This window comes from Branchiostoma belcheri, unplaced genomic scaffold, assembly GCF_001625305.1.
Source record: "Branchiostoma belcheri isolate BF01 breed outbred unplaced genomic scaffold, Haploidv18h27 scaffold36, whole genome shotgun sequence".
Lineage (NCBI taxonomy): Eukaryota > Metazoa > Chordata > Leptocardii > Amphioxiformes > Branchiostomatidae > Branchiostoma > Branchiostoma belcheri.
Window position 1 is genome coordinate 1,184,508 of NW_017803976.1, and position 18,266 is coordinate 1,202,773.

The following is an 18,266-nucleotide window of genomic DNA, read 5'->3' on the forward strand; positions in this document are numbered from 1 at the left end:
CATTTCAAAGGATGTTGACAGAAGGCTGACGTTTTGTCGTTTTTTTTCTCTCCTCTTGTTCAGGACGAGTTCCATCCCTTCATTGAGGCGTTACTGCCTCACGTCAAATCGTTTGCGTACACCTGGTTCAACCTCCAGGCCCGCAAACGCAAGTACTACAAGAAGCACGAGAAGAGGATGACCCCCGAGGAGGAGCGTCAAGTCAAGGAGGAACTTCTCAGCGAGAAGCCGGAGGTGAAGCAGAAGTGGGCCTCGCGGCTCCTGGCCAAGCTGCGGAAGGACATCCGCCCAGAGTACCGCGAGGACTTTGTGTTGAGCGTGACGGGGAAGAAGCCGCCGAGCTGCGTCATGTCCAACCCCGACCAGAAGGGCAAGATGCGGAGGATCGACTGCCTGCGCCAGGCCGACAAGGTGTGGCGGCTGGACCTGGTCATGGTCATCCTGTTCAAGGGCATCCCGCTGGAGAGCACGGACGGCGAGCGGCTGGTCAAGTCGGCCAACTGCACGCACCCCGCCATCTGCGTCCAGCCACACCACATCAGCATATCGGTGCGGGAGCTGGACCTGTTTGTGGCCGGCTACATGCAGCAGCACGGTAGGACGTCCTGTTCAACTTGTGTGAATGTGACAGTATCCGACCGTGCAGGTGTGCAGGCGTGTCTGTGTCTGTGTAGGGAGTACAAGTCACGGCTTGTCTGGTGTAATAGCAGAGGTGGAAACATGTATGTGTGTACGTGTTGATCTGGAGTCTTTGGAAGGATGATAGGCTCATATTCTTATACAGAGCATATTTCGGAGTTGTCCGAACAGTGGACTGCGGGCAAAAAAGTGCAAACATTTTGCATTTCATTTGACAATCTCTTTTCCTTTCATTCTACTGCATTATTTGAAAACCTTGGTACCATTGTCTAACCCCCCATCTTTTTTTACCTGCCCCTAGTCTGCAAGGGTGTGGTGAGTGTGTGTATGTGTGTGTGTGTGTGTGTGTGTGTGTGTGTGAGTGAGTGTGTGAATGTGTGTGTGTGCGTGTGTGAGTAAGTGAATGTGTGTGTGTGTGTGTGAGTGAGTGAATGTGTGTGTGTGTGTGTGAATATGTGTATGTGTGTGTGTGTGAGTGAGTGAATGTGTGTGTGTGTGTGTGAATATGTGTATGTGTGTGTGTGTGAGTGAGTGAGTGAATGTGTGTGTGTGTGTAAATATGTGTGTAAGTGAGTGAATGTGTGTGTGTGTACACATGCGTGTGAAGTATGGGGCATTTTTGTGCATCACTTTTTACCATTTTTGCATTTTAGTTATATTTATATATGGCATAACTGATAGCCAAAGTATGTAGCATTTCCCATGGACAGTCAAGTACCATGTTCAGCAGTTGAGCAGACAACATTATGATGACGTCATGATGTTTTTGCTGCCTAACCAGACTGGTTGGATTTTACACTGTGGAGTCCATGAAGGTCACTGATTTCCCTCTATGTTATCAGCACAGATCTACATGTGACAGATGCCATGTGTTAAATGACATGCTATACAATTTAGGACCAAAGTCAAAGGGCTTACAACTGAGTGTATGTTGCGCTGTTCTTTGGCAGTGTCCGTAACTCCTCCAATGACAATGAAATTTTTGTTTTGTCTGACTCCAGGTATGCAGTATGACTATGACATTTAGAAGATATATTCTGTTACATTTGCCTATAACCATAGTGGGAAGGTTGCACTAAATGTCAGTTAGACAACTTTTTTTTTTACACTGACTACTAAGGTAAACTGTAGTCTGATCATGATCAGTAACTCACGGTATTGGTGCTTGTTTACTTATTTCACTTTTAATCATATGAAAAATATCAAATTTTGGCTTAAGCTTATCATTCTTCAATTTTTAATACCTTGGACTCTTAGAGCTTTAACATTTCATGTGTCTGGACTATCAAAGGTAACTAAGGCCACACCAATTTAATTTCTTGGTTAACGGATTTTTCTAGAAAAATAATGGAGCGGGCGGGCGAAAAAATAGAAAATAAAAACAGGCCTAGGCATTGTATTATGGCCCAAAATGGTATGATAGGAGCCATGAAGTCAACACACCAGGCTGGTTCAAAATTTAAACAATGAACTTTTACCTTTTAATGATACCATTGCATTGAAAGATGGAATAACTGTAACAACTAGGATGAAAAGGTCTGCTGTCAACGGTTCAGGGCAAAATATGAGCATTTTGGAGTTGATTCTAGATTTTTATTTTTATTTGCAAATCGGAAAAAAATGAAGCGGCGAATCCGTTAACCAAGAAATTAAATTGGTGTGGCCTAATGTACATATAGGGCTTGGGGCAGAGCATTGATATTCTTGCTTGTTTGGAACATGTGGGTTGTGTTTCGCCCTGGCCTAGTTTTTCTGGCTGAGTGATAAGGCTGTTCAAGGCCTTGACCCAGCCAAATAGCTCTGGTATTCCTTCGCCTCTCCAAACTCAGCTTGTTTCCAGCTCCAGCTGATTGGAAGTGAGATTCTGTCACCCAAATTTACGAGACTCACAGAGAGGAATAGCTGTGGTCCGTGAAAAAAACGTAACCCCCTCCACGCTGATTTACTGCGTCCGTCTTGAGTGATTAGTGGTCGTTACCTCTTCTTTCTGGGTTGTCTCGTAATCGTAGGATCTGTTCGTCTGGTGAAAGGATTGCTCCAGAAGGTTCTGATGATTCTTGGCGTGCTTTTCTTCAGAATCTTGAAAGATGAGCATCAATCTTTGATTCTTATGTCTTAGATTTTATCCGTACATGTCCGTCATAGGGTAGTCACTAGAAAAATATCAAGAATACTGTTTTCTGAGTAGCTCTATAACTGTCTGAAATATACATTTTCATACGTTATGCAGTGTATGCTTCTTTCAAAATGTTGTCTCAAAAATAAAAGGGATAGTAGATAGTATAATTTTCATTATTCTTGGTCTGCAGGTACAGGTATGTCATAATTATTTATGGTTAAAACAAATATATATGCCAGGTTCACTGACACTGAAATGTGTATCTTAATAGAAAGTGATGTAGTTAAAACTTCTCCAACTACTCCAGAAGTAGTGAGGGCAGACAGGTTAATGGCAATGAAGAATACGATGAAATATGCAACAGTTTGAAAGTACACCCACTTGTGAGTTGGAGAATATTGTAGTCAGAACTTTTTGTTGCAAGACCCATATGTTACATTGCTGAATTCTTTGAGAAGATAGTTGTTGCCAAAAATGTCTCTATGAGTCAGTGTCGAAGTCTCAAGAGTTGTGATTTATCATACAAAAGTTGTACAGACTTGATGGATCTGTCTAGGAATATGTCTGGTTGTATTTACATGTACTTTAAGCTAGCACAGTCTGAATATAGGTGTCAAATTCTGCTGTATAATATATACATGTACATGTAAGTACATGTATGTCCCATAAAACAGCCACTGGAGATTATTTTCAGGATCAGAAGTTTGATGCATGGTTCTTGTTAGACGTGCTATGACCGTAGGTTCCATGGCAGACGCAGGTTTCGTTCAGACAGTTATATAAGCAGGTTCAAGACACAGACAGAAGTAACTAGAGGTCTTCCAGACTGGGAGTTTGGAGAAGAATCGCCCAGGTGTTGATCAGTATTCAGGTGGTGCAGTATTTCAGCAGGGGTCTGTCCAAGCCAGACAGAGCAGACAGCCTGAATTAGGACGAATACAGACTGTGCAAAAATGCCTCTCCACAAAGCCTTTTATGCCAAGTGTCTGACGCAGTGTATTTTCTTCATGTCCTTTAATTGTACCTTATGGATTAGGTGGAGATGAGAGCACAGTGCTGTAAATTAGTGCTACATTACTATTGCCTCTCATGTTCCATTACTTGTTTCCAGACAGTTATAGTTGGGTAAAATTGTGTCCCTTTGAAGAGAGTGCTTCTTTTGACTTTTCTGACAGTTAAATGTCTAGGTTTTAAAAGCGAGTGCCTGTGTCATATTAGTTTTCCAGACTGTCCCCTCCCTTTGGCATATACAGTTGCAGAATTTCTGCACCCCTAACCACCTTGGTTTTAACCCTATAGGGAAACAGACTGCGTTCTTTGCCAGGGAGTAAGAGAAAGAAGAACATTTGGCAAGTTTCGCCACACACACGCGTAACTCTACCCTTCCTGAAGAGGCCTTGCCAAGTGCTGCAAGTTTTCCTCCGACTGACGTTTCTGTCACAAAAAACTGGAGTAACCCTCTTACCTTCTAACCCTGAGTCTGGTGAAGTGACCCTCAGGTCTTTGCCCCCCCCCTCGGTGACAGTGACAAACATGATGGTTGACAGGTAGTCATTAGGCCAGACAAATTGAATCACTTCTTGTGTAAATCTCACTCTGATTTTTGGCAAAGTATGAAGAATGAAAAGAATAGATCCATTATTTTGCATGGTGGTGCAGGAATCACAGCCTATGGCCCTTTTATGCCTTTGATAAAACATCTACTCATCTGGATGATAAGATACTACCGCATAGAATTGTGCATCTGCTGTTCTGAGAACAATGTAATGAGATGAATAGAAAAATATCAACTCTAGACTTTTTTTGGAATAACTTTACTTCAATAGACTTTTCCTTTTTCTGATTTCAGGACAGGGTCATGCCACATATAAACTGTGTCATTCATTCCAAAATGTAACAACTTTGAATGCCAGATTAAATACCCCCTTTAGTTACAGCGACTGATGCATGTTTGCTTTTGTACGCACATCTAGAAGTTTTCGAGTAGATGCAACCTTTAGCGGATTTGTTGTCTCTTCAATTCAAGTTTGATAACCTTTTGTTACTTTGGCACAAAGTCGGCATGTCCCTGCCAAGCTCCGTACCTTGGTTTCCTGCCAATTTGGATGTTTACAAACATGTCAGTTTCCAAACCACTACGACCTCTGATAACCCCATTGCCTATTGTCCAGATACCTTGTACCCTGATGGCCATTTCACAGTGATGTCCTGTAGGGAATGAGGTAACCAGATGTCAGACTTGGCAGAAAACTGGCAGTGAAAAAGGAGGAATTATTGATGGATGCTTTGGCCATCCTCAGAGGTTTTGCCAAGCTGCTTTTCATTTGGTGAATGTGAAGTTTATTAAGCCCTGGGTCTTGTAGTCATACAGTTCACTGTGTCACAGTGGAATAGGGTCTAGAAGGATCCATTCCCAGTCTTGTGACTGACTTGGGAAGATCCATTTCACAGAAGATAGAGCTAAAATGTGAAAACATTATCACAGATATTCAGGTAGTAAAAATGAGGCAGTACCCTAAGAACTTACTTGCAGTGACCATTGACAATGATGAGCTATTTTCCACAGAAATTTGCACACAGTAGGCTATTTGTCTAAGTATAAAGAATAATTTGGTGTGAAAACAAAGTCATTAAGTTCCTTTAATTTGTTTCTCCTCACTCTTTTTGCTTTGAACTGCAGGAAAATTTCAGAATAATCTTACCAAACTCACCAAAAATTATGCACTTTTTTCAGATAATTTAGATAAATGTAAATACTAATACGGGAATACTAGCTATAGGACTGAAGGATGGAATACGGAAATAATTTATTCTTCAAATTCTTGTTTCAACTGACAATTTTCAAGGAGGACCATTCCTACGTTTAATCAGAAGAGAAGAGGAAGATCAGACCCTTCTATCTGGACCCTTCTGCCCTTGAACCTGAGGGCGTGTCCAGGATGTAAACTGTAGAGTGAGGGTCCAGCCTTCTTGTGTACACCTAACCCCTACGGGACACACTGATTAGAAGCAGAGTTGGGGAGGAAATGGGTGATTTGCTAACGTTGACTGATGGTACCCTTCCTTCCTGGTCCCTTCTGAGAAAAGTGTTTTTTGCACCACATGTAGTGCATTTGGAGAGTGAGTCATCTCTGACATTTAGGGTTGTTTTAGCTGTTCTGGGAGTGGTGGGTGTGGCCGGTAATGGGCCTGGGGGTGTGGCAGGCCTGCTCGCAAACTGTGGAGAAAGTAACCACAACATACATGGAACACCATAAAAAGAAACATTTCCATTTTGATTCCCATGTCAAACAGTTTATAGCCTGGGTACCATCCTACTTGTATACCGGGGCTCCCACACTCGCTTCCCTAAGAAGTACTTCTGAGAGAAGCGAGTGTGGGAGCCCCGCTATACAAGTAGGATGGTACCCAGGCTAAACAGTTTAGGCCACCCCAAGTAAATTTTATGGATGACGTCCTTTGGAGACTCTAAATCTAATGCGAGAGGGCAAAAAAAAAACAAGAAGGGCCCTAAAAAACAAGATGCCTAGATTAGAAATATACTAAGAGACGACAAATGTTAGGACACAAATTGAATGAGGTGACACAGTGTAACAAGCAAGAAGTCTTTTATTCATCATCAAAACAGCAATAAATCAGGTGGAATAGCAGTTGTCGTCCTGTCCTGTTTTCGCGTTACGGGTTTCACGTCAATCTGACGATTTGCGGCACTGTCGTGACTCTTTGGTCATAGTTACATGAGGCGGAATTTCTTGTTTTTTTTTTCTAGGAACAGGCCAAAATCAATGGGCGCGCGGACGTCATCCATAAAATTTACTTGGTGTAGCCTTAGAAAGAACCATATGTCAAACAGTATAGAAAAAAAAAAGTTTGTATATCTACCAGCTTTTGTAAAGAAGTGGTACCACAACAAAATATATGGTTATGATGAAATGTGTACCCTTTGACGATTGGTACATGTTTGTAAAAATGACAGAGAAGTTGGTCGCGTTCCAAGAACCACAATTCTGGAGAAGACTTTGGTCTCATCTATGCTGAGATGTAAACTTTGGGGATTTGAAACATCAGCATAAATTTAACCCTTGTGCCCTGTTACTGGCTGAACCTACCAAAGCTTGATTAAGAATAGAAAATGACCTTTGTATTGAACTTCAAGAAAAATTAAGAAGGTCAAGAATTGAAGAAAAACGAAGGGATCTTTCTTTTTCTCAAGACTGGTCAAAGTAGGTGGGCACGGTTGTTCCAAATGAGGAGAAAATTGTACGTAAAACTTAATAAAGTTCAGCTGTGTGTGCGTCTTTCTCTCTTTGATGGTTTGAATCTTGACGAACGTTTAGTCTACCTGGTTTGGAAGGTTGCCAGGCGCCTGTATAGGGAGAAACCCCCTGTGAATGATGTCATAAACTCAGTTTCTCCGCTGTACCGTAGCCAGTGCCCTTGAACTTCATAGGGATGTGCAGGGAATACCAAACTGGCGATATAATCATGGGGACTAAACTGTTATTGCATCTTGGTACTGCAGGAAATACATCTGTCTACCTTTTTTGTTTGCCAAGTTTCGCCAAATTGTCGTTAACTTCTACTTTGGTGTGTTACGCCGAAGGGCGACTGTACAGATATAGATACAGATTTTACTGTCTCATTAATTGTTATTAGTGAAGTGCTGAAAAAAAGGGGAAGGCAGCATCCTTCGCCTTCTACCTGTACGTAAATCTCTGCCTACCGGTATATAGCACTGGGTAAATAACAAGGCAGGGGAAAAAATGTTGTGTTTCCTGTTTCAGTCCTGAAAAAAATTAGGGTTGGGAGGTAGGGATTATTCTTTTTTTTTTGGTTAATTTTTTATTGGACTTGGCAATCTCTAGTGATCCAACTTATACAATACAGTTTAACAAAGTAAAACTTGCATGAGGCTAGGACACTTATATTTTGAATGTCAATGTTGGAAAATTAATTGTACAATGTTTCATCACTCAGGTGTCAGATCATGGAGCTAGAAAAGGTTGATCATCTCAAAAAATTTATGTCCCTTGCAGGGGTTCACACACAAAAAAGGCTAGGGTCGGCAGTTTTTTCTAGGGTCAGTCGGGAAACAGGAAACACAACATTTTTTTCCTAGGCCCTACCTGTATATGACAAGTACACAGACTATCACGTATCATACATATATCATAGGCATGTGTCTACATTACGTGAGATTGCAAGAAATTTCTTGCTGTCAGAGACATTGGGGAATGATTTATAAGTCAAGATTCCGAAATCTGTATGGAACACACATTAGAATACATGTATCTGTGTACATTATTTCAATAGGCCCAAGGTTAAATATTCCCCAGTTGCTGAGGGTAGAAAAGGGTATTCTGAAAATGTTCTGGAAACATGCATGGTAGGAACAATTCTTGAAATGTTCTCAGCCAAATTTTGAAAATTAGTTCCTACTGAATTTTGGCCTTTTGTAAACATAGTTCTTTATCAGTTCTATTAATTATAATCTTTAGATGAAAAAGTCCATATAATTAAATTATATAGAACTTAGGGATATGTCAAAGGCTATCATCAAGAATTTACAGGCTATTAAATTATCAAGAATTTAACAGCAAAAAAAGAAGAAGAAATAAGCAATATCAAGCAATTAGCAGTATTGATCCCAAGAAATTTTCCAAGAATATGAAAAATATCCTGGAGATTTGATCACTATATTGGACCCATATTCCCCCAGGTCACTGATTTAATCGTAGCTGTTGAAATCAATTTTCAACTGCAGGATTTTATCTCTTACTCATTCAGATAGGCACAGAGCCAGAGGCAATGCCTCTATAGGCACCTCTCCATTCAATGACTTAATAATTAATGACTTACGTGGGTAAAAAATAGATTTAACTGCAGCCTTAAAATAAACTGGCAGCTTTTCTGAACGATGTCAAATCGGTATAGTATTGCCGATTTTTATAAACACATTTTCAATGTCTAGTTACTGTAGTGGACTTTTTGTGCTATGTAATGACATACTGAAGATATTTGGGTAGTTAAAATTTGTTTAAACTTAAGTAAGATAAAGTAGAAGAGAAAAGGTCTGCCTTAGATATTTTGTACGATCTCCCTGTCCTTCCCATATGGCAATCAACTGAAGACCACTGTGACAGTTAAAGGTTGCGAATCCGGATCTGGAATTGCAATCTGCCGGTGGGATTCCGTGATCCCCCCATCCTGCCCGGTATGGTGATCAAATGAAGGCCACTGCCTCGCTCTCATGCAGACAGCATTGTCATGTCATCCATAATAATCCCAGCATTCCCGGCTGTTTAGCATAGCGGCCAGACATCTATTGGGAGCCGGGGAGATGTAATTGTGATCAAGTGCACGGGATGATGACTGTACGTGCGCACCGCGGCTGCGCTGCCCTGATGGATGAATGGAAGGGCAGCTCAGCTGGATGGATCTGGAATATATGAAGATTTCAGGTCGCCCCAGGTGAAAGCAATAAAAACGTCTGAATGAAACTGAACGGGAGGGATTATTCTTACCATAGTTAATTTACTTCCAAGGAGCTTCACTGGCAATCATGTTCAAGAAATGGAAACCTTTGTTATTCACTTAAATTTTTCTTAGCACGTCAAAATTATACACTAGACCAGCTTATCATTTTATGTGTCAGCAGAAATTTAAGTGTAAATTTGGCATGAAGAAAGTCACAAGTTAGAACCTTTATATATAGTACTTGTAGTTAGTTAACTGTTCTAAATTGTTAAGCTTGGGTACATAAATTGGTACAATATCTAGAAAATTTACAGAATTGTTATTAGTATTTCTTTGGTTTTTATTTTGAGTTTTTTTTTTACTCTTTTATGCTAGGAATGTTTCAGATGGATTCATGGAAAAAAAAGACCTTGCAAAAATGTATTGACTTATATCTTACGCACCATATATTGACTTTCTCTACAAAGGGTATAGCTAACCTGTGTCAAGGTACAAAGTTGCTAGTGAATTGCACCTTTCTTGTACTTCAATGACCAATGGAGTTTGCATAGTTTGTCATGATTGGCTGTTCAGAACATGGAGTGAGGAAGGTCAACCTATAGCGACATGTGTAACTCAAAAGGTAATAGGCAATACTGTCAAGTACAGAGCTGCTGTTTATATGGAATGCCCGTTACAATTTCTTCCAAACTCCTGTCCCACTGATAGGTCACCAAGGTGTCACATGGAACTGCGTGCGCGGGACAATTGTCGCAGACGAATGTCTCGTCACGTAGCTCTCCCCACTTTGCCCATTACAGTTTTGTTTATCACAGACTCTGTAGGTTAGTGGGTTAGATGTCAGCCCGCACACTTAATGAAAGTCTGCTGTTAATGACTTCTGGAGAGGCTCAGGGGCTTACGCCTCGCCGTGGTTTGATTGGACTCTTGCGTCACTGGTGGTTGGAAGATGGAAGACAAATGTTGGAGAAAATACCGGGGAACAATAGCGATGCCAGGAAGGTCACAGATCATCCAATTTGTCCCAACTCTTCAGATATTTAATTGTTATCTTGAGGATATGAGACCCCAGGAACAGATGTATGATGAAGGAGGTGCCCAGAAAACCAGATGGTTGCCAAAGTGGGAATTTCAGGTAGAAGATTTGTACGTCTATATATAGCTACATACGTCTGGCAGCACCAAAGTTGAGTAAAGAGACTCTTTTTACACGACCAACACAATCTTGAATAAAAGACTTGGTTGTGTAAAAAGGGTCTATTTACTCAGTGTCTTACCAACCTGATAAAACTATTCACGGAAGCACCAAAGTTGTTGGAAACTGTCTGTGCCATTTTTTCTAGTGACGACTTCAACTACTTGCAGAAATTGGCTGCTATTCATTTATAGGTTTTCTCCCTAAGCCAACCGAACCTTTAAGGAAAGATTGAAGCTGTGGTAAAATGATGTAGATGGAAATGAAATAAAAAGGGAATAGTTCTCCTGTGACATGCCCCATGGAAGGAATGATATTTACGTCTAGGTTAGCTAAGGACACCAGATAGTCTGATAGATAGTATACTCTATGGGGCCAATTTTGTAGTGGGTTGGCTCAATGCATGGAAAATCCTACTGAGTCTGAGTCTAAGCCGAATTCAGCTTTCAGAATATTTCAAGTTTTACCTCAGGCATTGATGAATTGATGTAGATTAAAATGAAATAGTATAGTCCAAATATACAGTATAGTCCATATCATCAGAGATGTCATTTGTAATTGGGTTATTTAAGGACACCACAGTAGATATACTGTAAACATATCTGTTTGTCATGGGCTGGTTCAATCCCGGACATATATCAATTTTTAAGAAAAAATACTTTAGAATCTGATCTGAATTTGAAGAAATATGACCTACAAGTAACAAACATGCAAGTGTACAACTTTTTCTCCCAGCCTAAGTTTATTGATGCAATATTTATTTGTCTGTAATGAATCATCAAAGAAAACAAAGTGGTTTTGGAACATCTCTTATTTTTTCAGAAAGTTTTATGAGTTTATGACAGTGAAAGTTTTTTGTGTGCCCACACAAAAGTCTAGCATAAAGCAGTACATAGTACTAGTGCGTGCCATGTACTACTTTTATACTGGACTTTTATGTGGGTATGCAAAACTTTTACGGTTCTTACAGAAGAAGTTTCTCTCAAGTTCAAGGTTAAAAACAGCCGCCGTTGATACTTATTCTCACGTTGTCAAGTGCTAAGCAGGTCAGACTGTGCTTCTAATCTAATGCAGCGGTGTAATGCAGTCGGAGACGTTGAGCTGCCTAATAGGCACCCAATCTCTCCAACAGATGCGTAGGTAAAGATTTTTCTGTACAAGCAGGTAGTGGAGCAGACGTGGCGGTCTGAGACATCGAGCGAGAGTACAGCCTGGAATACAGATAGACCTGCTCTGTCTGTCTGGTATGTATGTGGAATACAGATGGGCTCTTCCATTCACCGGCTGCACACTTTGCCTCGCATCATCTGCATCACTGCTCCCACTGCTGATATGACAAATGGAATATGGATCGGACACAGCTCATAAGGAATAGAGGGGGGGTGGGGAGGATGGCTGGAAGAGCTGGAAAAGTAGAAGCAAAGTTAGCATGTCTAGACTCCTAGCTTGGATTGTACAATTTGCTGATTTAATGGTGAGAGAGAGCCAGGTGGAAAGTCGGGTATTGATCTGTCTGCTGCGAGGCAGAATTCCGCTAATTCCGTACTCGTGGCTTTGATCAAGATTGCCTGCTGATCCACAAGTTGGGTCGAGCCTGCTCGAACATTGTTAGGAAAAGTTTTCAGACGCTTTTTGAAGCGACAAGTTACTTTTTACGCTGCCATACACATTTCATAAGGAGCAATTACAATTGTTTTTGTGGCAGGAGAGCGCAAAGGTTTTGCCCTCGGGGTCGTCTCTGGTCTACTTCAGTGTCTGGGCCAAAGTCATCATCACCAGCAGTTAAAGTTACATCTGAACAGGTGGTTGAAGACATGGTCTTGGCTAATCATGCACAAACAACTCATATGCCAACACTAGAGCTGTTCTTGGTCTTAACATGATGCTAGACTATAGTAGAACTGGCAGTTGTTTCCTAGATTTTAAAAGCAGTCATTTTCCTACTCTTAGTATTCTGTCAAAAGGTATATAGTTAAAGTCATAAGTCATAATTTTCAGTGGCCTTGTAGATTATGAGGACTGTTAGTTACCCTGTATTCTTATACTCATGGATACTTCAGTCCAAATTTTGAGTACATGGACTGGAAAGCATCTTGAACAGTATTTGCTTTAGTGGTAAACTAGTCAGTTACGAAATATGCCTGAAATGTTTACATTCTGATGTGTCATGCCTGTAGCTTTTGGCTTGACATTTGGTGCACTGCGAAGAATTTATGTGTCTGTGTTTCTATGGCCTGGGGGCTATTTCATCTAGAAGTGTAGCACGGTGGGAGGCAGTCAGAGATAGCTTTTGATCCTCTTCTCTCCTTTAGATTTGATAACCATCTCCTTAATGTGTAGTGATTTGTCTTGACTACTACCTTAAACACTAAAACAGTTGCATTGGTTGGTTGCATTTTTGTATTTCATGGTTTTAATGGTGACATCTAAAATGCAAAATGATGACACTAGGAATAGGTGTTCCATTGCATTGCTACTTCACTACAGAACTGTAAAAAACGGTATCCCTCTACTCAGTAAAACTCTCCTAAACAGACCTTTATTTCACCCCTGGCAGTAAGAATGGAACATCCCAGAGATCATGAGAAGCTGACAGTTTTAATGGGGGGTGAGTAGAGTGACAGGAACGGCGGCCAAGGTCAAGGTTGATAGGACTGGGTAGATTTATTGATTGTTCCCCCAGCAACATAAATAAATTATGTCAGGGAGTCCCTGTGGTGGGGTGGTTGGTAAAACAGAATTCAAACCCTGAGTCAAAAGGTGTGGTGGGAGGACATGTGATTTGTGATGCATAGGACTTTTCTAATTGATTATGGCTAAATGATTGCTACAGATTCGCAATTATTTCTCACATTCATTTTCACAGTTTTTAACCTTTGCTCTCCTATGGGCTCGTTCGTTGTGCCAAATTCTAGAAGGTTAGAGCATACATGTACATGTAAGTGAGCAGGAGGCGGGTTAAAATCGTGAGAGACAAAGCACACATTATTTTGGCAGCCTCATTAATCCATACCTTTGTTATGACGAAGTTAAGGTCATATAAGGTTAATTTGGTCTCTCATGGCTTACTCAACAGTGCTGTTTGGATAATCTGTCGTATTGATATTGATTATGATACATGCAGCGAACACAAAACAGCACCCAACTTTCAGACAGGCAGAAAGTTGAACTGTCTATTCCATTAGCTAGCTAAATTGTCCAATATCTTCTGGAGTTTTTTCCAATTTTGCCCCTAGCTATTGAACAACACCTGCTTGAAACTCCCAAACCATCCTGCTTTCTTCCTTTTCTTCTAAAGCTTTACAGTGAAATAGGTATCTATTATTGTTAAGTTGCTATGTTATACTTATATGTTTTGACAGATGTACCGTATCATGCAAGCTTGAAAAGACAGAAAAAAGTTGGTTATGGCACAACCTGTTTGGATTGTAGACACATCCAGGGGAGGGAGAACACTGGACGGAACAGCCGCTGAAAGTCAAGTTGATAGTAGACTGGATTAGGTATCGATTCCAATCAAGCAAAGTGAGGATTAATCATGACTGAAACTTGTACCTACCTGCTGAGGGAAACCTCCCATCTGGTCCCACCTGGGGCTAGTCTACAGCTAGTCCAGGGCTCCAAATCCTTTTTTCTGGGCTCGAAATTCATTTTTGGGAATAGGTGCACTGGTGCACATAACCTAAAAAAATGGGTGCACAAAAAATTTCTTGGGCACACCATATAAGATAAAATAAGTAGAAAATCAGCAAAAACTAATTTTGTTTCATTTTTAAAGAAAACTACTGTAATAATGGTTTTATAATATTTTTCTGGCACTTGCTGAATATGCTGTATGTTACTATACATTTGACATCTTTACATAATTGTGTAAATCTACATATACAAATGTACGAAAATATTTAGGTGCAGTAACTAATTAGGTGCACAGCTCCAAAATTGGGTCCACTAAGGTGCACATGCAGCCAGTATTTCTAGCCCTGACTAGTGTAGGTACTATTCAAAATTATCTCAACATGTTTTATCTGTGACACAGTTTCTTTGCTTCATAGTTATAAAAAGATTACGTCAAAGAACTAGAGGCTAGGAAAAATTTGAATTTCGCTCTACAGTCCAAGTGCTGTTATGAAGAAAAGAAGAAGACATGGGGCATGTGATTTTGATGCATACCTTTGCAAAGTTTTTTAAGTGAATGTGGAAACAGACAAATCATACTGGATCAGATCTAGACTCAGATATTCTTGTGACTATGAGACTCAAATTCTTTCAAGGACAAATTAGTTACCCCAGAAATAGTTTCCCCAGAAATAGTTTCCCTAGAAAACAAGGTTGCTCAGATCTGGTACCGAAATTTATAGCGTGGAAGGAACATAAACAGTGGCAATGTTTTGACGGACAGTTTGTGTAGTCAAGAAACAGGAACGCACTGTTACTAGAATAACAGAGACAATTTATCAAAACAGGATATGTCATTTAGACTTGACAGAGGGTCTCCCTAATAGTGCAAATACAGCAGAGTTTAGTCAGCAGTAATTTTTTCACTCACTCACTCACTCACTCACTCACTCACTCACTCACTCACTCACTCACTCACTCACTCACTCATTCTCATATCCATGCATTACTCACTTCTTCATTCATACACTCACTCACTCACTCAATCACTCACTCACTCAATCACTCACTCACTCACTCACTCATTCTCATATCCATTACTCCTTCATTCATACACTCACTCACTCACTCACTCACTCACTCAATCACTCACTCACTCAATCACTCACTCACTCACTCACTCACTCACTCACTCACTCACTCACTCACTCACTCACTCACTCTCATATCCATTACTCACTTCTTCATTCATACACTCACTCACTCACTCGCTCACATGTATATAAATATATAATTTGTTATTTTTTAATTTCTGTTTTGTAATTTTTATGACAGACTGGGTGGTGAAAACAATACTCTTGCCCCCATCCTTACCTTCAATCAAAAAAGGTTAGAACCTTTAAGATGAGAAAGGCTTCTGCGAAAAAACTATAGCAGAAAAACATTTTCTATGAATGTTGGACTACCGTATGTTACATAATGCTGGTATTGCCTCCTGATTGCCAGCTGTCAGTACCAGAGAATTTAGCGGGGAATTCCCGCCTTTTTTGGTGCCAGAATGTTCCTGGTCTACTCCAAGTTCCACTAGTGTATTTCTAGGCCTTTGTCCAAGTCTGACACCATGTATGAATGGATTTGGGTGCCAAAAACACCCAGGCATAAATAAGAGATGTGCATGGAGTACGATCATGTATTTCAAGAATGCTGTTTTGTAAGTGGTTGCTGAACACATGTAAATCATTCGTGCATGCAACCTGTTTACATGTACAGGTATGTAAAAATGATAAAGGCAGACATTGTGGAAAGTAAAAGAAGTAAAATAATTCTGCTAAAAATACACTCAAATTGGTATGTTAGGTAAATCAATGTCAATGTTGTATAAAAAGTAGAAAGGTCTGAAAATCAACATATGGCAACCTACAATGTACTTGCCCAACTTCCAGGGATGTTTTACAGAAGGTGGCCTCTCTGTGAGTTTAAACTGTAATTCTCTGGACACCTGTACTCAGGTGTACTGTGTGGAGGTATTGTTCCAGGCAGGGTGCCAAGGAATGTATTGTTATACGTTCCTCTGCGGTTTTGGACAAAGACTGTATTTACTGTTGCCTGAGACACTGTGCTATGAGGGGTTTCCCTGAGAGGGGGTCTGCCAACTTTCTGTGTTGGGCTCAGGTCCAATGTGGTTTGTCTCTATTTTAGTGATGCATACCGGTTCACTGGACTTGGATCCAGACTTGTTAGAATGTTTAGGTTCAAGTCCAAAAAAACCTAAAAGTCAAGAACCGAGTCCGGACTTATTACCATAAAAGACCATTTCACATACCCCTTTTCTTTCCAAACCACCTAAAACCTTCCGTAGATTGTAAAATCTTTGCTACAAAACGAAGAAAACATTGCCATTGGGCATCGTCAAGTACCGGCCTCCATGTTATGTTGCCAAAGTTTCACCCAGACAACATTGCAAGGTTGCCAATATGCAATTTTGTATATGCCATGGGTTTAGGTCCGGACTTACAAGTCCGGAACTGAACCTAAACCTCTGGACTTGAATCCGGACCTGAACCTAAAATTGGGTTATGTATGCATCACTACTCTATTTAGTAGTATTAAATCTTGGGAGGATATGCTTGTACTACACAGTTATTATGACAAGGATAATAAAGTACATGGAGCTATGACAAGGCATAACGGTTGGGTGTGGTCAATTCTTACTGAGCTAAAAACGCATCTCATAAAAGGGAATTTTTACTTGGAGTTAAATTTTCATACCATCATGTGATGTTAGTGGAAGTGAGTTTTCATAATGCATGATCACCTCCTGATTTCCGTATTCTTCAAAATTATCGCAATAAAAGAACCAAGTGGAACTAAAGTACACAGCTGTGTTGAGCTAATGACCTCTTTCCCTGGTCCTTTTTGAGGAGACGTTTTTGTTGCTTGAAAAATAGGATCTTTTATTGCTTGTGACTGGTAGAGGTCAGCAACCTGTTGGAACCTTGCCTTATCAGATGCTACAATGTCATCTGTATCCCAAATATCTGTACAATGCATGCCCGTAGCCAGGATTTTGAATGGGGGGGTTCTTCCCACTGCTTGAGGGGACCTCGAGCGCCGAAGGCGCGAGGTTCCTAGGGGGGTCCGGGGGCGATGCTCCCCCGGAAAATTTTGAAAATTGAACCTTCTAAAATGGCATTTCATGCATTTTTGAAAGGATTTCCAAGAAAAAATCAGAGATAAATTTTTATTCAATGACAAAGGGAGCAGTTTTTCTACGATTTCAGTCCATCTTTTCAAGAAAAATCTTGGACCTTTACATAAAATGTGGACCAAAAAGTGGACCTTTCCATAAAATGTGGACCAAAATGTGGACCTTTACATAAAAAGTGGACCAAAAAGTGGACCTTTGAGCCTTGTGGGGGGGTTCTTCCGAACCCCGACCCCTCGCTACGGCGACGGGCATGCAATGCCTTCTGTCCCGTCCAAACCAGACACTCATGATGTGTTCCAATTGTGCCTCAAAATTACCTGAGTACGACCTATACAACAAACAATGACAGAGAAACATGTATGCAACAAAGCAGGTACATGTTATAAGTGCTTGCCAAAGTTTCTTATATGGAAAACATTAAAATATCATACTAAGAGTTTGTTGTGCATCCCCCTAATTTAAGGGGTCCAACCCAAGTCAATCCTTACGATTTAAGTCAAATCTTTCAGGGTTCTATTTAAGACAGTCGAGATTTGGTCTCCACTGAAAGCTGTCTTTTTTGTAGCGGCTAAACAGACTGAAGCTTACCGCCAGCTGGCAATTTCTGCAAATAGGTCAAGGGCGATATATGTGGTCACATTATCCATAAGGAACTTGTCAGAGATAAGGCAGGGGCATTCCAGCCCCAAGTCACAAGAGCCAGACGCTGGAGAGTGATGTAATCCATGGGAACTTGGAGGTGGAGCACAGCTATGGCTGCGTAGGGAAAAACTGGCTTTCTGTAATGTGTGAGTGAAATTCATGGGGAGGGGGGCACAGGGACAAGTTCAATTCTATGTCATACATTCCAGCCTGCAGTCACAAGAGCCAGACTCACCAGAGGCATGTATAAATCCATGGGAACTTAGTTAGAGGTCTGAATTGTGGTGGGGGGGAAATGGCTTCTTTGATTTATAGCACTTAATGACTTCAACTGTTAAGAATAATTGGGGAAGGTAAAATTAAGGAATTGT

General features: G+C 40.7%; 1 protein-coding gene across 9 annotated transcripts in view; it reads left to right on the plus strand.

Moving 5' to 3' along the window:
- The window catches only part of LOC109476066 (nuclear factor 1 A-type-like), a 58,212-nt gene that overhangs the window by 2,879 nt on the left and 37,067 nt on the right, over positions 1 to 18,266 (plus strand). For all 9 annotated transcript variants that reach the window (XM_019776910.1, XM_019776908.1, XM_019776907.1 and 6 more), the window contains exon 2: positions 64 to 595. In XM_019776910.1, coding sequence (XP_019632469.1) covers positions 64 to 595 — 532 coding nt within the window. The remainder of the gene's footprint in view (positions 1 to 63; positions 596 to 18,266) is intronic.